At 40.5% G+C, this 23,247-nt stretch overlaps 1 protein-coding gene across 1 annotated transcript; it reads right to left on the reverse strand.

Annotated features, from left to right (window-relative positions):
* On the reverse strand, positions 1–4,083 carry LOC124926259 (probable 26S proteasome non-ATPase regulatory subunit 3). The gene is made up of 8 exons (XM_047466454.1): positions 3,877–4,083; positions 3,588–3,778; positions 2,901–3,038; positions 2,688–2,824; positions 2,169–2,223; positions 1,970–2,080; positions 1,115–1,354; positions 1–736 (listed from the first exon to the last, which is right to left on the reverse strand). Exons 1-8 carry the CDS (start codon positions 3,962–3,964, stop codon positions 224–226), a joined length of 1,473 nt encoding a protein of 490 aa, XP_047322410.1. The 5' UTR covers positions 3,965–4,083; the 3' UTR covers positions 1–223.
* Positions 4,084–23,247: the final 19,164 nt, after the last annotated feature.

Raw genomic sequence — 23,247 nt, forward strand, 5'->3', positions numbered from 1 at the left:
TAAAATAAACCTCCCTAAAGTTCTCAATTAAAAAAAAAAGGCCTGTTTTAACATAAATTTGTCTGGATACAATTAAAATCACAATTCAAAAACATACCCATAAAGGTTCTAGAAAAAGAGAGCAAAATAGAGAAAAGAGTATGGTAGCTATGACACCAAAAAAACATAACAAACAAAGTCAACCGCAAGTTTGCGCTACTACAAAAACACGACAAAATAATCATCAGAAATCATCGTCATCTTCCTCAGCAATATGCTTAGCAAGCTCCTGTTCCTGTTGTTGTCTCTCCCTCCTCTTCTCCGCAATCTCTTTCTCCTTATGAGAGTTTGATGGGAATCGAAGAGCACGCACAGCCTCATTATGCATATTTAAGCAGAAAGCAATCCTCGAGTTAAAAGCAGCTTGAGGCTCGTTAGTCGAGTATATATCCACAGTGTCTTTAGATACCATCCACCCTTTGGAGTGATCTAGAGTAGCATCTATGGCCCCGTCTCTAATTGCCTTCGCAACAATACTCTCCGCATCTGCAACTGGATTTTTCGAGTCCAACCTTAGCTTCTTCGCTACATCAACAAGGGATATGCGAGAATAAGAGATGCTGATGTTGCGCAATCCAGTCCTGATCACATTGTGTCGCAATCTCACTATTAGATTTTGGGTTCCATCCGAGCTGAAAATGCTCGAGAACTTATCTGCCACAGATTTAAACAGTTCCAAATCTCCAATTCTAACAGCCTGAAAAGAAAAATGTGAAGAAATAGACACCTCTTATCACTCAATTTAAATAATCAAATGCTCACTTGAATTAACTTCATTTGATAAGTATTCTTTAAAACCACTTAATTATTTAAATAAAGCTATCACATCTGAGTTAACTAGGTAATAAACTAAGAGCAGTTAAAAAACAACTATAACCCTAAATATTAATCAACTTACATCATTATAAAGGGTAAGATAGTCCTTGAGTACTTTCATGATATTAGTTCCATTTTATCAAATCAACTTGAATCATTCAACACTTAAAATTCAGTATTCATAAATCTTATCAAACGCATCCCAAGAAGAAGTGCATAAACCAAGACAAAGAGGAAGGAAAAGGGTATATATACTTACATTTGTGAGTTCAAAGTATGGCCTTAAAGACTGTTCCATTCCTTGCTGCATAAACACAGTTCTCTCAGGGATTTCTCCAAGAAGAAGACGCACTATCACAGCCCACTTATTGCATTGCACACGGAAACCAAGAGCAGCAACGGGGGCTTTCCTTGCAGCTTGAAGAAGGGATTCCTTTGCATCTGTGTACTCCAACTGAATAGTCCTAATTTTTCCTAGATAAAACAGATACCGACAAAACTGACAGAGACCAGTTTCAGAATCACTAGTGATGATGAGCTACTACCAAATGCATACAACATAAATAAAATCTGAGGGAAGTTGCAGAAATGCATGTGCTAGATAATAAGAAATGTAATATTTTATCTCAAGGGCAAGCATCAGTTTTGTCTGTATCATAATAATTTATATATTTCCACATCTAAATAGATAATTCAAAATTTAACCATGCTTGTTTATATATGAGTTTTCAACCTTCGGCCCACATCCATGTAATGTGCAGTAAGTACAGTGTAAAAGTAGTAGTAAAATATATTAGTAGTGTAGGGGTAGTATGGTAATTAGTAGAGTAAGCTAGTGGGTTTAGTAGCTTATAAATAGTAAGAATGTATTCTTTTGGATAATGAATGAAATAGTATTGAATCTGGATTATCTCTCTCAAGCTTTAGGCCAATAAGCCTATTAGTCTCATCTACAAGTCCTAGACCTTGAGGCTGGTACATAACATACTTACTGGCCCTCAATACTTTTTGAAAAAAAAAAGACTTCCATAGAGAAGATGGATAGTGGGAGGAGAGTCACACTTATCGAAAAGCCAAATGCTAGACTATTCATGAAGAATGAAACAAAAGTTACCTGCTGATTTGAATGAGCTTCAAACCTTGGTGCCTTTGACCTGAGCTTTTCTGCTTTATCATATAGGTTGTAGTGAAGGTAATTGCGGAGAAGCAGATTGAGAAGGGTCTCCTGTCAATACAAGTTCAATCAAGATCCAGAACGAAGCCCAGAAGGCAAAGCCAATTCTCAGCAGCTGAAGTTATTATTGTTAACAAACCTGGCCCAACTCATCATGCCGCAATGTAGCAATTCGATGCAATGAAAGGAGATTGCTGTGTACATAAGGTAATCGGGTTAGAATATACAGTGGAACTTTTTTCCTTTTTTTTGTAAATCTGGTAAAATCATACGCACAACCAGAAGATTTACTTCAGATACAAAACACATTACATGTGTATTTGATGATATTTCCACTAGGTGTACATTTTATTCAAACAACTAGACTTCAGCTGACAAGACAGGTGAAGAAATAGAAGAAGAGATTCCTTAATTGACAGAAATGACTTTCCAACCAGTAGAGATAAGCAGTCATTAATTGTGAACATGGATTTCCCTTTTAACCCAAAAATGAAACTTCTATCACCATGCGTTGATTGTCTACCAGTTCAATATCCAGGAGCCATCAAAGGCAAGAAAGGAATTAATTCAACATTATCAGACAGTCCTATTTTTTGTTTGGGTACAAAATCCCAGCATCAATTTTGAACCAAACTGTAATAGAGTAAATGCAACATACCCTCGAATTTCAGCCAGATCACCAGTAAGCTCATAGCTGAGAGAGTAGTAGAAGAATAATCGGGAAGCAAGAACATCAACAGTTCGTCGATTCAAGTTTTTCAGGCGAGCAATGCTGTATGAGGAACATGCTTTGGCCTGCACAGAAGCAAAATAATTATCATAATTTCTAGAAAACATAAACTATAATGAACATTAACAGAGTAGTATATACCTCATTGTACTTTTTCTGGTCAATTAAAAAGATCAACACAATCAAGGCGCAGTAAGCCTCAATCTCGGGTAAGAAATTCTTAGCAGGAGGTTGAGGTACCGATGTTGCTGTATCAACTTCCATGTCTTGCTCATCTTCCTACAAGTAATATTGAACTTGTAACACTTGGACAAAACAACAATCTTTAGAATAAGCCAGCACCCCATTATTGGATCCCAACCAAAGTACATTCATCATAGAATTAATTCTAAAATGGCAGAAGATCCAAGTACAAAGTTCCCAGCAGAGTATTCCTAATCCTTCAAAATACCTAGAACTATGATGTTACAAAATTACAGAGATGATAAACTTAACTCTAGATGCCAATTACGAGATCAAGAAACCAATAGGCATGCTCAAATTAACCTTATATAGAGCTAGAGCTAGTATATACAGTTTCTACTATGGTTAAACTTGTAGTGGACACCAAAATAATTTAGAAGATACCAGCCACTTAAAATTAGCACTTAGCACTTGAAATAATGCAGATTCTATTCGAATCTCATGTGCCTCTTTCATGAAATGATTCAGATTACAGGACAAACTGATAGGCATTATGAGTAAGCTTTGTTTTGTTGAGTGCAAAGTTCATGCATTTTCAGAATAATCCAAGATCAAGTCTGATAACTACTTTCCAAGAACAATTACCTTGGGAAGAAAAGAAGACAAGCGGGTATGCACATCAGATCCAGGTACAACAGCGTAACTGAGGAACGCAGATAGAAGAGAAGTTTTCAGCTTCTTCCGCAATGCAATTGTGAGACGAACAGCACGCACAATCCGACGAACCTCTCTTTCATAAGCCCCGGCCTCGATCAAAGCAACAATCTCTTTCAAATCTGATACATGAGAAGCAAAATAAGACATGCGAAATTGCATATGAAAAAGGAAGTATAAGAAGAGTAAGAAATAGAGGAAAAGTAAGTTGGATTCTGACGCTGAAGAATAGAAGATGAATCAGCAGACGTAATTGTAAGAGATGCAGCAGCTGGTTGCTGATCTTTCATCTCAACATCTTGAGTCATCTCGACTGTGGAGAAATTGAAAATGGAAATCGATGATCACTGCTGCCAAATGAAGAACCCTAAGGAAACTAGAAATTAGGGCATAAACCTGTAAGAAGAAGAAGAAGGTCTCCTATTCCCGGACGGAAAGAAAGAGAAAGCTTTTGTTTTTTTTAAGGCTTGTTTGGAATTCACTTTTAGATAAAATAGAGATAAATATTATGTAAACCCAATTTATTTGAAAATTATAGCTTGTTCAACAAGAATTGTCCATTCTTTTATTAAATAAATATTTATTTGTTTCATATTTTTTTTATCTAATTAATGGTCTCAACTTTCAACAAATATTTAATTGTCCATTATTTTATTATACAAAGATTGTGAAGAGATGATTTTTTTTTAGTTTTTTTATTTAAGAAAAAGACTTAAAATATAATAATATATATTGATAAAATAAATTTATTTTTTTAAATAAAATATTTTAATGTTTTAGTTAATTAATTAAATATTATAATAAATAAGAGGAATAATGAAATAATATTTAATCATTTTACATTATTTAAATAATTACTTTTTATATATATATTTACTTTTTATAACTTCTCAGTTTAATTAAATAATAAATTCTAAATAAATAATGTATGATCTGTTATGAATTTAACATCACTTCTACTACAAATTATTAAGATAAAGACAATTAGAATGTAAAAAATTTCACGTTAAAATATTGAACATTATAACTTTAAATATATATAAAAAATAATAATATAAGTTAATTAATAACCTGTTTCTTATAGAGTTTTAAATATTTTGAAATTTTTTTAATAATAAAATTCACAACAATTATGATACTCATTTTAATTTAAAGGGTTCTAAATTATAATAGAATTGTAAAAATAAACAATAAATGATAAAATAAGAAACTTTCATTAAAGTCCACAATTACTTTGTGTCATGAAGTCATATCGGTGTAATTACATTTCATAATAATGATTGACATAGAATAAGAAAAAAAAAAACTTATATTACACTTTATTTCTTTATCAACATGATTTAAAAGTGTTATTTACCACAAATGTACAGTGCCCTTGGCATGCTTCAATATTCAAATAATGATTTAACAATGTGTGTTAAAAATAAAACTATTATAGCTTTGTAGGTAGAGCAAAATTCAATTGTAACATTGGTAAACTGTGGCCTGGCCCACTCTAGTGACCTATATATATATATATATATATTCTTATCACATTTTATCATAGAATATTTAATAATATATTTTATTTTAGGGAATTTCTAATTAGATTTTAACATATTATTCTCTAAAGAATTTCTGGACATTTATGTAACTAATAAATAAGATTTATATAACTTCTTGAATTAGCTAAATTTAGAATCTTAAATTTTAATATTTTAAATATTTATAAATTATTTCTATTTTAAGCAATTTTATAAAAATAAAGAATTTAAAAATAATATATTAAAAAAATCGAAATCTTTAGTTGGGATTTATTTAAATATGTTTTTTTATAAAGTTGTATTAATATATAATAATAAAATATTTAGAAAATAAATAAAGAGTGTTTTTATTAATGAATTGAATAATTTGATTATAATGAGATTTTTTTAAAAAATTAACCATTAAGTTTTGTTAGAGATAGCAATTTGGGCTAGTTTCAGGTTTACGAATTCGGATTGACATCTTAACGAGTTTAACGATATTAACATCAACCTGACCAATTTATTTGTGATTGATTCGAACCTAACCCTTTTGACCAACTCGAATGAAATCTGATGTAATTAATTTACGTAGCCCTGTTTCAAATTAAAATGACATCAATACAAAACAAAAATGAAGCTAAATCAGAAATCCGCTTATACAATTTTTTTTTAAAAAATGAGTGAGTTAATCGAAAAGAATAACACAAAACTCAATCAAAAAAACTTATAAACGGTTTATCAGGTCTACTTTGGGTCATTTCAAATCGACCCGATTTTGACCTGTTTATTAATGAGGTTAAACATGTCGAGGAAAATTTGACGAAATAACCCTAATAACATGGTTATTCCAAAAAATAACATGTGAGAATTAAATTTTGCAAAATTAACCTTTTGCCCATAGAAAAAGACCAATATAACTCCAAATAAAAATATCTTCTTTCCCTCCGTTTTCCCTCTCATTTCATTTCTCTTCCCTCTTTCTCCTCCCGACCGTTAGTATCCTTCTTTATCTCTTATTCTCTCCCGACGAACCAAGTCGATCAACGAAGCAACTCCCCGATCGATCAACGAAGCCGATCAACTCCCCGATCAACGCATGCAATAACTCCCAGCGATCCCAACAACTCCCAATGCCGGAACGCCATCAATGACGTCTTCATCATTTTATGTGATTTTATTCCGTCGTTTTCCTCTTGCATACATGCTGAGTATAAATGGTTTAGGATTTTAGGGTTTTAGGGGGGAGATTTGTTTTGTGAATGTTAAGTGGTTGTAAATTGTTTTATGGTTGGAATATGCACTTTGCGTCTGCACAAATGCACTTTGCGTCTACGCAAATGCACTTTGCGTCTACGCAAATGCATTTTGCGTAGGCGCAATTGCAATTTGCGTCTACACAGATGCATTTTGCGTAGGCGCAATTGCAATTTGTGTCTACGAAGATGAAATTTCATTTGCACAGGCATAAATTGCAATTGCGCCTACGCAAAGTGCATTTGCGCAAATCAAAATGTCTTATTTGCTTTTTTATTATGTTTCTTAAGTGTTTTTATTAATGTTTCTTTGCAAATGGTACCAACCAAATCCGTTATTGAGAAATTTCTTGGCCGTATTTCATGGAAATCCGCCTACACCTGCTTGTCAAAGACAAATGAGAGGTTTAAGAAAGAAGATGCTGATGGGTTGAAAGATGATGATGAGTTGATTGAGTTGAAGAAGAAAGAAGATGCTGATGAGTTGAATGAGTTGAAGAAGATGTTGATGGATTGAAAGATGATGATGGGATGAATGAGTTGGAGAACAAAGAAGATGCTGATGGGTTGAATGAGTTGGAGAACAAAGAAGATGTTGACGAGTTGAATGAGCTAGAGAACAAAGAAGATGTTGATGGGTTGAAAGAGTTGGAGAATAAAGAAGATGTTGATGCTTATGAGTTTAATAGGAATGAGTTGCTTGAGTTGAAGTGGTTTGAGGCATTTGAGGAAAATGAGATGAAGCAGGCTGAAGAGGAGTTGGAAAAGAAGTAGGCTAAGTTGAAGATGAATGACAAGAAAGATTTGGCAACGAAAAAGAAGAATGGGTTCACCACGAAGAAGAAGGAGTTGACCACAAAGAGGAATGAGGAGTTGGCCAAGAAGAGGAAGGTGGAGTTGGAGAAGAAGAATGATGGTGATTAGGAGTTGGAGAAGAAGATGAATGATGATTGTTAGGATCTAGGTCGCGGCTGGAGGACCGGGATTGGGCCGGTTAGCGCATCTCACTCAAAGGATGGTGATTAATCCGGTTAGAGATTAACACCGGGGTTTCAATACTACACAAACTGTCACAAACCCTTGAACCAGGTTCAAGCGCGGAAGATGTTTGTTTCAGGTTGAAGCAGCACACTTACAAGATAGGCAGAACCGGTTTTTAGTAAGACAGGTTTGGAAGTTTGCTGGGTCGGTTTTGTAACTCGGTGATTCGGTTTAGGTAGTGTAGAGTCGGTTAGAGCGGTGTAGGTAGGTTAGTACAGGTCGGTTAGAATGTAGAACCAGCAGAAAGTAAATAACAAGACAGATTTTTATGGATGTTCGGAGATAAAACTCCTACGTCACCCCTTCCTCTCGAAACCGCGAGAAGGATATTCACTAAGGAATACAAATACAATCCGATCGAGACTTATTTCCTGCTCGATAACACCCGTATAATTTACACCGAAATTGTAAATGTTAGGATCTAGATCGCCGCTGGTCGACCGGGGGGTTGGACCGGTTAGCGGTTCACACTCGAAGGATGGTGGTTAATCCGATTAGAGATTAACACCGGGGTTTCAATACTACACAACCTGTCACAAACCCTTGAACTAGGTTCAAGCGCGGAAGATGTTTGCTTTCAGGTTGAAGTGGTACTCTTGTATGATAGGCACAGTCGGTTTTGGATGATGAAGATTTGGAAATGGTGGGTCGGTTTCGGTAATCTGGATATTCGGTATGGTTAGTATAGAGTCGGTTTGGAGCGGTGTGGTTAAGTTAATCGGTTAGATAATGAAGCCGGCAGAAAATAAATAGCAAGACAGATTTTATGAATGTTCGGAGATAAAACTCCTACGTCACCCCTTCCTCTCGAAACCACGAGAAGGATATTCACTAAGGAATACAAATACAGGCCGATCGAGACTTATTTCCTGCTCGATAACACTTTTACAATTTACACCGAAATTGTAAAACACACTTTAACTTTCAACACTTAGGCTTTCTAGAACAGCACACTCTTATCACTTGTAATAAATGCTCTTAATATCACACTGTTGTCTCTTAATGTCCCGCTTAAGTCACTGCATTTACTCTTCTTCAGCTACCCCTTTTATAGGTGAAATATGCCAACGGTCATATTTCACTGCCTTGAATCTGATTGGCTGATCAGAAGTGCAGTGATTCAGTGTTTCAGAGGTTCAAACCTGCGGTCGTTTCCTCAGACCTGATGGTCAATCTTAGACCTGGTATTATGTCTCAAACCTGGCGGTCTGTTCATCCGGTGTGTAAGACAAACTTGCCGGGTTTGTCTTTTACTTGATATAGGCACTGTCTGTTTGGACAGTTGTCTGTACTTGGAAGATTTCCTTTCTGGCTTATCCCGAAGTAGAAGGATCCGGTAGTACTGTTTTCTACAGCCTACAGTCTTTCCTCAGACTTGCATGGATATGGAAGTATTCAGTCTGCTCCTTTGGTATCATTTTCAACAGATACCCGAATTGTCTTCTTGTACTGGTCGGTCATTTGACTTGGCCGAATGTCTTTTGGTAGTGATGTAGCCGGACTTCTTCCGGTTATTCTTGTCTTGTGGATGATCGGATGTTTGATGATTCCGGTTTTGAGCTTTGACCGATCATTTCTTTGTGCGGTCACGTTCCGAATACTCTTGATCGGTTTGGTAGCTTGACCGGTTAGGTTTCTTTAGTTGGTTCTCTTGTTCATCCGGTCCGGTTCCTTGTTCCTGCATGAAAAGTTTATTTAAGTTAGGTTTATTTGAACCGGTCTGAATTTATCTAACAATTTCTCCCTTTTTGATTATTTTATTTAAAATTATCAAAATCATGTAAGTTTGCAACCGTAGGCCGGTTGTTTTGTTTGACCGGATTTTTGACTTGGGAGAATTTTTTTTTTAAAAGTGTTTGAGAAAATTTTTGGAAAAGTCTTTATAAGAGTCTCTATCTTTTATCTTATCAATTTCTCCCTTTTTGATTATTTTATTTAAAATTATCAAAATTAAGTAGAAATGCAAAATAAGGCCGGATTCAAAAACAACTTTATATATTTATATATATAGATGACCGGAGAAGACAAAATATATAGAAATACTAAGGCCAATAAGAAAAAGAAGGATAGTCCCTATTCAGAGTCCGTGAAGTCATAGACGCTCTTCTTTTTCTTCTTCGGTTGCTGTTGCCCGGTCGGTTCGGAAGATCGTCGCCTTTTAGACCGGGACCGCAGTTGCTCTTCGACTTCGTCCTCGACTTGGTCGGCTTGCTGCGATGTACCCGTAATGACCGGTTCAGAGACTTCCTTGAGCAGCTCGGCTATCTGAACTTTCTTAGGGGCCTTCCTCTGTCTCTTTTTCGGTGCTGAGACGGAGGCGGCCGCCTTCTTCTTCTTCTTGTTTACCTCGGAGAATTCTTCCAGCTTCCGTTTTTGCCTTTCCAACCGGGCGGCATCTTCCGCAGCTCGATTTGCCACTTTCTCAGCAAACCCTGGGAATATGGCCTCAACATTTTTAAGTCGTGCGGCTTCCACTTCCGCTTCGGTCAGTTGAGTTGGGCGCGGTGCCTCTTTATCTTTGCTAACTTCGGCGTCCAGCGCATCCTGGACCCTCTTAGCTACTTGAGCATCAGCCGCTATAGCCGCGGCCTCCGCGGCCACCTTAGCCCTTAGAATTTCGGCAATTTGTTCGGAGAGCGCCTTCACTTCGGCCACGAGACTTTTGTTTGTCTTCTCAAGTTCGGAGACCAGGTTAAGTGTCGTGTCGACCCGTTCGAAGTCTTTCTTTAAGTCGGAGGTCACATCCTCCAGAGTTGCGGTTCGCTGAGCCCATTTATCGCGCTCACCGGCCTCTTCCCACAGACCGTTGCCGAGTTCTGAGAGTTGTGCTTGATGTTTTTCCAGAAGCAGCTTTGTCACGTCGGTGAACTTCAGGGCCGAATCAACTATGCTGTTGGATCTATCCTTGAATGGTTGAAGCTCGGACACGTTGTGTTCTTGTATGCGGTCATCGATCCGTTCCGATATGGATGCTTCAAGCTTTTGAAGACGGTCCTCAACCCATTCTTTAGCAGCCCATTCTTGAGGAAGGTCTGAAGCCGTGACTTCCGGTGGTGGGGGAGGTGATTGCTCGGTGGGATTTGGATCGGCTCTGTCATTGGATTCTATCGGTTCCGCATTCTCTTTTGGAAGTTCTAATGTTGCTGCAATATCCGAGATCGGTGCCGCATCCTCCATTGGGGGTGTTGGACAGTTAACTGGAAACTTGTCGATTACGGGGGCAGTATAGACCGGTACTTGCATTCGGCTGCATATCGTTTCCAGCCGCTCAATTTCTTGAATTATTTCCCTTTTGCCTTTTTCAAGCCTTGTTAACACCCGCGGCGCTACGGTGTCCACCGATCCCGTCTTGTTGAGCTCTTCCTTAATTCTCCGGATGCGCTTTCTTAATTTCCGAAGTTGGATCCTTGGTAACAAGAGACAGGTTCGGCTTTGTACCTCTTGAATTGTGTTGGATTTTGTGAGGCTCATCATCAGGTCCTCTACTTCCTCCAATCTGTCGATGCATTGCTTTTCCGTGTAGCCTGGTAAGATTTCTCTATATGGTGTACCGAACCGGTGCTCATGCCACTCCAAGTATAGCTCTTCAACGTCTTCTGCTCGTTTGTTGACGCCCTGAAGGATTTTCTGGGCTAATCTATCGGCCTCTGCTTCTTCGGCCTCCTCCCTCTCTGTGTTGTAGCCTTCATCATCGGCTTCTTTATCAACTTCTTCTCCACCACCCTCTTCTCTATCCTTGGTGGTCTCATGGTTGGTGTTTGGTTCGGCATCATTTGGACTCTGAGCCGAATGATCGACGTCATTGGCCGTTCTATCATCCTCCGTATTTTCGGTGTCTGTTCTCTCAGAAGCCCACTCATCATCTTCTGTGTGCTGAGGTGGGTCGGAGAAGGTTATCGTTTCTTTTCCTTTGCCTCCGGTCTTTGCTTTGGCCGGGGCATCTTTCTTTGCGGCTTTCTTCTTTCGGCCACCTGTGGAGCTGGGGGCCGGTTGTGTCCTTTCAAGGAATTGCCTTGATCTGATGAGGCAGCGTTTTGCTACCGCAACGCCGGGGCCGATGTTGAGATTTAAATGGAGAAATATCTTACCGAGAGGCACGGCGTATCCCCACGACCGGGTTGAGTCCGGTTTCACCATATCCATGAGGTTGCTGAACACCGATCTTGCCCAGTTGACCTCTTTACCCTCCATCAGACCGATCAACATCTTGATTTTGTCTTTAGTGAGGCTGCTGAAGTTTCCTCCCCTCGCCAGAATCGCCCTTGCGAAGATGTCACATATCGGGATATACTCCGGCTTCAGCATTTATTTGCTCCCGGATGTTTTGATCGGCTCATTGGTTGCCGATAGAATGTAGCAGGCCGACTCAAAGATGTCCTGGTCTATTTCTGCCGTTGCATCCTGGCCGGTTGTTGGAAGACGCAGGCTTTCGGCCACCAATTCTTCGGTGAGCTCTATTTGGGAACCGCATACAGTCGCGGTGATCTTGTCGTAGACGATTGTTGCGGTTTTGAAAAACTCTTCAACCGCATCTTTGTAAATGACGTGAGGACCGCCGAGGAAATATTCCAGACCGGTTTTGATTACCCGGTCAATAACTGCTTTCGCCTCGGTCGTACCATTCAGCCGGATTTCCTCGAAATCCACCTGAGAGTAGAGTCTGAACAACGCCGAATCACGACCCATGTTAAAGAGTTTGAGAAAGTGAGAGAGAACCGCTTCAATGAGTTTTAGAGAGCTTAGAGAGAGAAAGTAGATTCGCGTGTGAATGAGGTAAAATGACCGAAAGTCCCTTTTATAGATGCGGTTTGGAAACCCAACCGTCCCATCAATAATGGGCGGGAATTTTCCCTCCAAAATGAAAAGGCGCCAAACTATGGGCGGTAAAACAAGAAGAGGTGGGCGGCAAATTTGAGCGGGAGATTTCCCTCCAAAATCCTTTGCTTATGTCATTGATGACGCACTCTTCTTCTAGGAACCGATGGATTAAACGGTTTCTAGGTTCAATTGATTACTTAGAGTGTTAACAAATTAGGCAGATCTCATGTGACCGGAAAAGAACGCGGTTATAGGTTGAAGATGTGAACCGGTTACTTAGATAAATGTTCAAAGAATTGAGAAGACATGGTCATTTAAACTGAAATGATATTAAAGGTCAAAAGATAGCAGATAAAGGAAACCGATTATAAGATTCGGTACAGAGATAGGCATACAGAAACAATGTAAAGTATAGCCTATTCAAAAGACATTCTCCAGATTCGTTCTCTTGCCGAATCACTGTCTAGGATGTTTGAAGAGGAAGCCGGTGTGCCCGGTCCGAACTCTGGTCGGTACCCAAGAATCAGCTTGCTGATATGCGGTGCATACCCGAGACCTTTCTTGGTCAGCACCATATTCTTTAAGTTTTCCCATATGACCGATGACCAGTTGATGGCCGATTTGCAGAGAATGTGGGTCATGATGTTGTAGGTATTCCTGGAATACCGTTGATTAGGTGATTGACACAGAATTGACCGGGTCACGATTTCGAGCAGTAGCTGACCGTGACTAGCAAGTTGGGTTTTTGGCCCAAAGTGTTCCACCGGAGAGGGGGTGGCCGACAGGTATTGCACGGTTTCAAATCCCGCACGGTCCTGAATAGTCGGAAAGTCAGAGAAACCTTCAGCGGGTAGACCGAATAGTGAGGCAAATTCATCCTCGTCGATCCAGAACGTATGATTTCTGACAGTCGAGACGATGTACTTCCCCCTGATGCAGGCGCTTCGAAAGAAGGCCTTGACATCGTCTAGAAGAATAGGACCGGCCTCTTCAAGAAACGGTTGAAGACCGGTTTCAGCAAGAGAGTCATACATGAATTTCTGCTTAGTAGTGCAATCCCTTATGTCCGTGCAAGAGTTGAAATCGATGCATAGAAAGTTTCCCAAAGTTCTGCTCGGCATGATTTCGGTATTTGAGAGAGAGACGGGATTCAAGAATATCAGATGTGATCTTGTGCTTTCGGATGTGATGAAATGAGTAGAGGATGGCTCCTTATATAGGATCGGTTTTGGAGGGAAAAATCTGAGCATTGATGGTCAGTTTTGTTTTATTAAGGAAAGGAATCTTTACCTTTTCAAGGCGCATGGGGAAGTGGCAAATTTGCAAAGCCCTAGGTAAGTGTTGGTTGGGAAGTAACCAGTTTGGTTGGAAATTAAATGTGCGGGTGGTTGGGGGTTATTTCATTGATTGGAATTATCTCATTAAATGTACTTGAACATAACCGAGATTAATTAGATAGATGCTGAAAATAACAGATACAATGCCGAAAATGGCTTTCAGGAACGATGAAGGAAACATGAAATCAAAGAAGACACAAATAAAGCCGAAGGAAACATAGATGAGGCCGAAACGATCAAACTTGAGTTGGACAAGAATACACCCGGTGCATGAAGCAAAACGACCGGGTGCAGGAAGGAGTGACTTAGGGTGCAAAGGGGTTGACATCACCGTTGCGGTTTCTTCTCCTCCAGGCCCTCTCGAACCGCCTATAAAATGGGTCGGTTACTTCTTTGGTGAGCACCTGAGCTTGGTTTAAACCTTCGCCGGGACAGGTTGGGACTCCAAGCTCCACAAGGAGGCTGCTTATTTGAGGAATGAAACCAACTAATCGGATGCCGATCATCCAGATAAGGGTGTCGAAGAGCACCCTAGACCAATTTACTGGTGTGCCGGTGATTATGGCCGCCATCATGTTGAAGTTCGAGACACTGTAGGTGTTTGTGACGTCCCTACCAAAAATGCTCTTGCCGATCACGTCGTTGAGAAGCTGATATTCAGCTCTCAGACATGATTTTGCTCCATGGTCCTCAACCGGGTCGTTAGACCGAGAGAGGGCGACGCAGACTTCGGCTTTTACATCCCCAGGGATGTCCAGATCTGTGATCCCGTGCCTTGGCAGGCTATGAAACCTTGCAAAGTCCCGTTCAGTGAAATCGAAAACAATGCCTCCCACCTTGGATTGGATGTGGGTATCAAAGTGGGGGGTGCCCCGAAACACTCTTGCATTGTGGAAGAACTCCAGAACGGAGTCCGGATAGATGGAGTGCTTGTCACATAGGAAACTTTGGAGGCCGGTTTCCTCCAAAGATTTTATCATCTTGTATATTTCATACTGATCTGTGGAAGAACAGGATTGAAAATCAACCTGAAGGATGTTGGGAAACTGAGACATTTTGTGCCTTAGTGAGAGGATGTTCTTGTGACTTGTGAGTGTTGTGGTGGACGTTTGCTTCACTTAAATACTAGATTAGGGACTATCCTATTGTCCAGGCATTAAATGGGATGACATGTATTAACTGCAGGATAAGAGATATTGCATGAAATAGGCATGTTTGCAGTCTAGGTGTTGGTCATAGGCCTGGACTGTGAAAGATATCAAAAGATCTTCACGTCTTTTTAGGCGCGACCATGTTACTCTGAAAAGGCAATATTTCAGGACAGATATCTACAAGCATTGATAGTTGTTCCACTTCTGTGTGAAGTTCAAATAATCTAGAATGACCTGCTTCCAAACCGGTCAGTCATCAGTTGTTCATCCCGATGCGGTTATTTGGTGCATGCACCAAGTAGCCGGTTGGTTTACTCTATCTGATAGACTGGGCGGTTCTTCCACAAACACCCTGAAGATTCGAAGTTCAACAGTTTAGGAAGAATTATCGGTTTTGTCTGTCTGAACCGGCTTCCCTTTAAGCATCCTTTGGAAGGATTTGGCTAATATCGGTTAAGCCGAGAGTAAGCCTGAATTGAGAAAACTTAGCTTCCTGTAGCGGCTTTGTAAAGATATCGGCTACTTGTTGATCGGTCGGTACGTATTCCAGCCGGATATGCTTCAGCGTGACATGCTCCTGAATGAAGTGATGCCTTATGTCGATGTGCTTGGTTCTGGAGTGGAGAACCGGATTGTAGGTGATCGCTATGGCACTCGTGTTGTCGTAGAAGATCGGGGATTCTTCGGCTATGACACCGAAGTCCTTCAGCTGCTGTTGGATCCAGAGGAGTTGAGAACAGCAACTTCCGGCCGCCAGGTATTCAGCTTCTGCAGTGGATGTGGCCACAGATGTCTGCTTCTTGCTATGCCATGAAACGAGCCGGTCACCAAGGAACTGACATGTTCCGCTGGTGCTTTTTCTGTCAATCTTACATCCTGCATAGTCTGCATCTGAATAACTTGTTAGATTGAAGGACGAGTCCTTTGGGTACCACAGACCGACATCAGGTGTGCCCTTTAGATACTTCAGTATCCTCTTTGCGACTGTGTAATGGGATTGCTTTGGATTTGCTTGGAATCTCCCACACACACCAACTGGAAACATGATGTCCGGTCTACTTGCTGTCAGGTACAGTAGGGAACCGATCATGCCCCGGTATGCAATCTGGTCTACCGATTGTCCCTCATCATCTTTGTCCAACTTAACTGATGAGCTCATTGGAGTAGCCGCCGAGGAGCAGGTGTCCATACCGAATTTCTTTAGCAGCTCCTTGGTATATTTAGGTTGACTGATGAATGTTCCTTCTTTGAGTTGTTTGACCTGAAGACCTAGGAAGAAACTTAATTCTCCCATCATACTCATCTCAAACTTGTCAGTCATCATTTTTGAAAACTTGTCACATAGCTTAGGATCGGTTGAGCCAAAAATGATATCATCTACATAGATTTGAACAAGTAGGATATGTTCCTTCTTTTCAAATTTGAACAATGTCTTATCCACTGAACCGATGGTGAAATCATGTTCTAATAGAAATGCGGTTAGTGTATCATACCAGGCTCTAGGTGCTTGCTTTAGACCGTATAAAGCTTTATTCAGCCGGTATACGTGGTTTGGAAATGCAGTATTTTTGAAACCGGGTGGTTGTTCAACATACACTTCTTCACGTAGGTCACCGTTCAGAAATGCACTTTTAACATCCATTTGAAAAACCTTAAAGTTTTTGAAAGCAGCAAATGCAAGGAAAATCCTAATGGCTTCAATTCTGGCTACAGGAGCAAACGACTCTTCAAAATCAATGCCTTCTTCCTGTTTGTAACCTTGAGCCACTAATCTGGCTTTGTTCCTCGTGACCAAACCGTCCTCATTGAGTTTGTTTCTGAATACCCATCTTGTTCCTATGACCGATTGGTCTTTCGGTCTGGGAACTAGGTACCAGACTTTACTACTCTCGAACTAGTTTAGCTCTTCTTGCATTCCCAAGATCCAATCCGGATCTGACAATGCTTCATCTATTCTTTTCGGTTCAATTTGGGATATGAAAGCAGAGTTAAAATATCCTTCCAGAAGTTGACTCCTAGTTCGAACAGGTTCTGAAGGGTCACCTATAATTTGCTCAGGAGGATGTTTACTGTTTCTTCTGAGATTCAATTCAGGGATGTCTACCAAATTACCGGTAACTTGACCAAGGCTAGACATGTCGGTAGGCTGAACGAGATTGTCAGACCGACCGACTCCCTCGGATTGGACCGAAGTGTCAGCTTCCTGTTGTGGAACAGCTTGATCCGGCTGGGTATCAATATTACCCATTTGGTCATGGACAAACCGCCTGAAGACCGGAGTCTCATCTTCACTATCAGAATGAATATCGTTATTTTCCAATCTGTTGTGTAGATCAAAGCATGAAGCAGTATTGCTTTCAACCGATTCATCGAAAACAACGTGAATTGTTTCCTCCATGGTTGCAGTTCTATTGTTATATACTCTATATGCTTTACTTACTGCCGAATACCCTAACATGATGCCGGTATCGGTTTTTGCATCAAAAGCGGTGAGTTGGGTTTTACCATTTATATGAATATAACATTTACAACCGAAAATCCTGAGGTACTTGAGTTTAGGAACTCTGTTAAGATAAACCTCATACGGTGTTTTGTTGTGAAATCTATTTATTAAAGACCGGTTTTGTGTATAGCATGCAATGTTGATAGCCTCAGCCCAAAATTTCCGAGCAATGCCGGAGTCGGCTATCATGGACCGTGCGGCTTCCTTGAGAGTCCGGTTTCTTCTCTCGGCCAGGCCATTTTATTGAGGGGTTCTAGCACTAGACAACTCGTGTCTAATGCCGGATTCATCAAGATATGCAGTTAATGTACTATTGGTAAATTCGGTACCTCGATCACTTCGAATGCTATTAATACGAGTTGATTTTTCATTTTGCAAACGCTTAAGGAGTGTGATCAGGTTTGATACAGTTTCATGTTTAGATGGTAGAAATATTACCCATGTATATCTAGAATAATCATCAATAACTACCATGGTGTAGAGCATACCTCCTAGGCTGATGACCTGAATTGGTCCAAATAAATCCATATGAAGAAGGTCTAAGCATCGGCTAGATTGAATATTTCCTTTACTCTTAAAGGATGACCTAGTTTGTTTACCCATTTGGCATGCTGAACAAACCTTATCATGGTTAAATACTATATTAGGAATACCTTCAACTAGCTTTTTACCGCGAATGTAGTTTAAGGTTTTCATGTTTAGATGGTTGAGTCTCTTATGCCACAGCCAGGTTTGATCAGTCTTAGCTATCATGCATATAGGATATTCTACTCTGCTTTTCCAGTCTACCTTGTAAATGTTACCTATCCTATTTCCGGTTAGTAGTACGATACCTTGAGAGTTCTTAACTAAGCATGCATGTTTAAGGAATTCTACCGTGTATCCGGCATCACACATCTGACTAATACTAAGTAGATTAAAACGTAGGTTTTCAACTAGAAGTACATTATCAATAGTTAGATTACCATGGACAATCTTACCCTTGCCCACAGTTTTACCTTTTGAGTTGTCACCGAAGGTAATTAGAGCACCGGTTACTGATCTGATGTCGGTTAGCAAATTGCTATTTCCGGTCATGTGCCTGGAGCAACCGCTGTCCAAGAACCATTCGGAGTTTCCTAGCCGTTTCTTTGGATCCTGCAAAATGTACATATTTACAACTGTTTGGTACCCACATTTACTTGGGTCCACATGCGATTAGTCCCTTGGGTACCCAAACTTTGATAAACCGGACGGTCTTCTTTGCTAGGGTTTTAACTTTCCTTTTGACACTTGGTCTCGTGTATTTCGGTTTTCCTTCAAATGTCCTAAATGGTGATGGTCTTTGGTTCGGTGATCTATGGTTTGACCTACGCGGTTCAGGGAAGTTTTTCTTATATCTGAGGATTTCGGCTTTTCTTTTTACAGGGTCAAGCCATGAATCGGTTGGACCAACATAATCGTATTTTAGCTTCTCTTCCCTATAGTATGCGGTCTCCTCTTCTTCAGCTGTCCAGGTGCTCTTAAGAAATTTTATAAAAGGAAGGTTTCCTTTTGTAAGCCGTGCTTTCTCTATGAGTTTTCGGTCTTTAGAGCTATTCCCTGTGTATCCAAGGCCACGCTTACAACGAGGATGCCTATAGTGTTTATTCATATTCTTTACTATATCGCTAGATCTCTTATAGGCGGCCATCTTATATTGAAGTCTGGCATTTTCTTCCTTGGTTAGTTCTTTAGGCGGTTCACTAGGTTGTTTGGTCTTAGGATCTAACTCGGTTTCTATAGTATGGGTATCATCAGATTGTATGACCTCCGGTTCGGTTATGATGGGTACCTCTGATTCAGTCGGGATGGGTATTATGGGATCGGTTCTGATGTTGAGGTGCTTAGGTAGCATGGTCAGTAGGTTCTTATATTCTTCTACCATGTCATTCAATGCATTGTATAATTCATCCTTAGTAAATTCCTCACAAGGAGAGTCAAATACCTGTTCCTCATTGGCCATGAGACATGTGAGTTCATCGTCACTATCACTGCGAGCCCATAGACTTCCTCCATCGTCGGCTATCAGTGCTTTCGGTACCTCACTTCCTTCACCGGCTTGTTGGTAATTGTTTCTGTCATTTTGATATTCCGGTTTCTGGGTATCCCTCCTTGGTTTCCTGCATTCCAACTTAAAGTGTCCCAAACAGTTACAGTTATAGCATCTTACATTGGATTTGTCACCATAGTAGTTGTTTGTCGGTTGGCTCCTTTTCATGAACCTCCCAAACTTCTGTGCAAGAATTGCCATGGCATCCTCAATAAACTGTTCGGCGGTTCTGATCGGTGCGGGTGCAGGAACCAGTATCGGTGCAGGTGTAGGAGCTGGTGCAGCCGGTTCTGTAGATGTGATTAGTGCTCTGGTTGATGTTGAGGCCGAGACTTCCTCTTCAGTCCTAGATTTCATTTCGAACTCGTATGCCTTTAGATCTTCGAATACGTCATATAGTTTCATCTTATGTAGGCTCTTTGATTCCCTCATTACCATTGTCTTTATGTCCCAGGCACTTGGAAGAGATCTCAAAGCCTTCATAACTACCTCTTTGTTCTCATACTTCTTGCCCAGAGTTGCTAGTTCATCTAACACACCAGTGAACCGGTCACTGTATTCCTTCATAGTTTCTCCTGGTTTCATTTTGATGCTTTCAAACTTCTGTGGGCCGGTTAGCGCGTCTCACTCAAAGGGTGGTGATTAATCTGGTTAGAGATTAACACCGGGGTTTCAATACTACACAACCTGTCACAAACCCTTGAACTAGGTTCAAGCGCGGAAGAGGTTTGCTTTCAGGTTGAAGCGGTACTCTTGTATGATAGGCACGGTCGGTTTTGGATGATGAAGATTTGGAAATGGTGGGTCGGTTTCGGTAATCTGGATATTCGGTATGGTTAGTATAGAGTCGGTTTGGAGCGGTGTGGTTAAGTTAATCGGTTAGATAATGAAGCCGGCAGAAAATAAATAGCAAGACAGATTTTATGGATGTTCGGAGATAAAACTCCTACGTCACCCCTTCCTCTCGAAACCGCGAGAAGGATATTCACTAAGGAATACAAATACAGGCCGATCGAGACTTATTTCCTGCTCGATAACACTTTTACAATTTACACCGAAATTGTAAAACACACTTTAACTTTCAACACTTAGGCTTTCTAGAACAGCACACTCTTATCACTTGTAATAAATGCTCTTAATATCACACTGTTGTCTCTTAATGTCCCGCTTAAGTCACTGCATTTACTCTTCTTCAGCTACCCCTTTTATAGGTGAAATATGCCAACGGTCATATTTCACTGCCTTGAATCTGATTGGCTGATCAGAAGTGCAGTGATTCAGTGTTTCAGAGGTTCAGACCTGCGGTCGTTTCCTCAGACCTGATGGTCAATCTTAGACCTGGTATTATGTCTCAGACCTGGCGGTCTGTTCATCCGGTGTGTAAGACAAACCTGCCGGGTTTGTCTTTTACTTGATATATGCACTGTCTGTTTGGACAGTTGTCTGTACTTGGAAGATTTCCTTTCTGGCTTATCCCGAAGTAGAAGGATCCGATAGTACTGTTTTCTGCAGCCTACAGTCTTTCCTCAGACTTGCATGGATATGGAAGTATTCAGTCTGCTCCTTTGGTATCATTTTCAACAGATACCCGAATTGTCTTCTTGTACTGGTCGGTCATTTGACTTGGCTGAATGTCTTTTGGTAGTGATGTAGCCGGACTTCTTCCGGTTATTCTTGTCTTGTGGATGATCGGCTGTTTGATGATTCCGGTTTTGAGCTTTGACCGATCCTTTCTTTGTGCGGTCACGTTCCGAATACTCTTGATCGGTTTGGTAGCTTGACCGGTTAGGTTTCTTTAGTTGGTTCTCTTGTTCATCCGGTCCGGTTCCTTGTTCCTACATGGAAAGTTTATTTAAGTTAGGTTTATTTGAACCGGTCTGAATTTATCTAACAGTAAATACACACTTCAACTTAAGCACTTAAGCCTTTTCTAGAGAGAGAACATAATCTTATCACTTGTAAATTAATTGCTCACCGTGTTCTATAGAATCTCTTGTGTCTCCCATTTACTCCTCTTTAGCTGCTCCTTTTATAAGTGAAATATGCCAATGGTCATATTTCACTTCCTTGAATTTGATTGGTGGATCAGAGGTTCAGTGATTCAGACCTGGCGGTCAACTTTTTAGACTTGGCGGTCAACCTCACAGAGTTGGCAGTCTGTTCTTCCAGTATATAAGACAAACCGGCTAAATTTGTCTTTTACTCAATGTGGTAACTGTCTGTTAGACAGTTGTCTGTACTTGGAAGATTGCCTTTCTGATTTATCCTGAAGTGGAAAGATCTTGTAGGACTGTCTTCTGCAGCCTGCAGACTTTCCTCAGACTTGTATGAATATGGAAATGTTCAGTCTGTTCCTTTGGTATCATTCTCAACAGATACCTGAAGTATCTTCTTATGCTGGTCGGTCATTTGACTTAACCGGATGACTTCCGGTGTGATTGGTTTAATCGGACGGCTTCCGGTTATTCCTTTGCTTTCTAGCTGATCGGCTGTCTGGTGTTTCTGGCTTTTAGTTTTGGCCGATCCTTTCTTTGTGCGGTCATGTTCCGAATGTTCCTGGTCGGTTTAATAACTTGATCGGTTAATCTTCTTAACCGGTTCATTTGTTTGACCGGTCCGGTTTTCTCAAGCCGGTTGGTTATTTTGACTGGTCCGGTTCTTTGTTCCTGCATGGAAGGTTTATTTGTGTTAAGTTCTGTTGACCGGTCTAATTTTATCTAACAATTTCTCCCTTTTTGATTATTTTATTTAAAATTATCAAAATTATGTAAGATTGCAAACATATGCCAGTTCTTTATTTCACCGGATTTTTGAAACTGACTTGGGAGAATTTTTCGAAAAATTTGGAAAAATTTTGAGAAAAATCTAATCTTTTATCTTATCAATTTCTCCTTTTTTGATTATTTTATTTAAAATTATCAAAATCATGTAAGATTGCAAATATAGGCCGGTTTCAAAAATAACTTTATATATATAAAAGTAACCGAAATAAAAGGGAAAATATTATATCTAGAAACCGAAATAAACATAGAGAAAGAAAAGAGAGCCTCTATTTTGATCCGGATGGCAGGAACCCTTCCATCATGTCATCGGTCGGTTGTTCGTCATCCGGTGGAGCCGTTCTTGAAGATGAACCTCCAGCTTGAGATTGACCGACCGTGTTGATTGTAGCCGGATTGGAGACTCGCTGTCTTGTAGATCGCGGTTCAAGATTTTCTTCGTTTTCGTCCTAGGTTTGGAAAGGTGGATTCGGTGGAGTGTCGATGTTTTTCTCGGTGATCCTCTCTAGCATTTTTCTTGCAGAAACTTTCCTTTTTCGTTTTACCGGAACCGAAGAGGAGGAAGCCGCCCTGGACTTCTTGTGAGCGTTTGCAAATTCGGCGAGTCTTTGTCTTTCAGTATTTAACCGCTTTGCATCCTCTGCTGCTTAAGCTGCTATGGACCTTGCAAGTGCCGGATTTTTAGCCGCTAGGTGTCGTTCGCGCACAGTTATTTCCTCTTCAGACAGACGCGGTGCCTCCTTTGCTTTCCACGTTTCTTCGTCCAGCGCATCTTGAACTTCCTTAGCCGCTCGGGCGTTTGCCTCCTCAACCGCTGTATCAGCATTAATCTTGGCCTTGATTAATTCATTTACCTGTTCGGTGAGCGCCTTGATGTCGGCTTCAAGTTGGGTATTCCGGTCCTCAAGACTTGCATTCTTTTCCTCGAGGCTGATGACTCTGTTGAGTGTGGAAGCGGCTTCGTTGCTTGACCGCCCCAAGTCTTCATCGACCTTTGTGAGTTGTTGCTCGGTTTCTCTTTCAAACCGACCCATGTCATCCACCATCCTTGAGGTATTATCTTCCAAGTCCTCGGTTTGCTTAAGATGATCGTTGTGCAGAACCGTGTCGTCCCGGTAGTCGGCTTCGATGT

This window comes from Impatiens glandulifera, chromosome 2 (assembly GCF_907164915.1).
Source record: "Impatiens glandulifera chromosome 2, dImpGla2.1, whole genome shotgun sequence".
NCBI classification, from domain to species: Eukaryota; Viridiplantae; Streptophyta; class Magnoliopsida; order Ericales; family Balsaminaceae; genus Impatiens; species Impatiens glandulifera.

Coding starts and splice junctions, on each gene's coding strand:
- LOC124926259 (XM_047466454.1), bottom strand. CDS start 3,964: ATGACTCAAGATGTTGAGATGAAAGATCAGCAACCAGCTGCTGCATCT. Junction 3,039..3,587: donor TGTCTTCTTTTCTTCCCAAG/GTAATTGTTCTT, acceptor TATTACTTGTAG/GAAGATGAGCAAGACATGGA. Junction 737..1,114: donor CATACTTTGAACTCACAAAT/GTAAGTATATAT, acceptor TTTTCTTTTCAG/GCTGTTAGAATTGGAGATTT.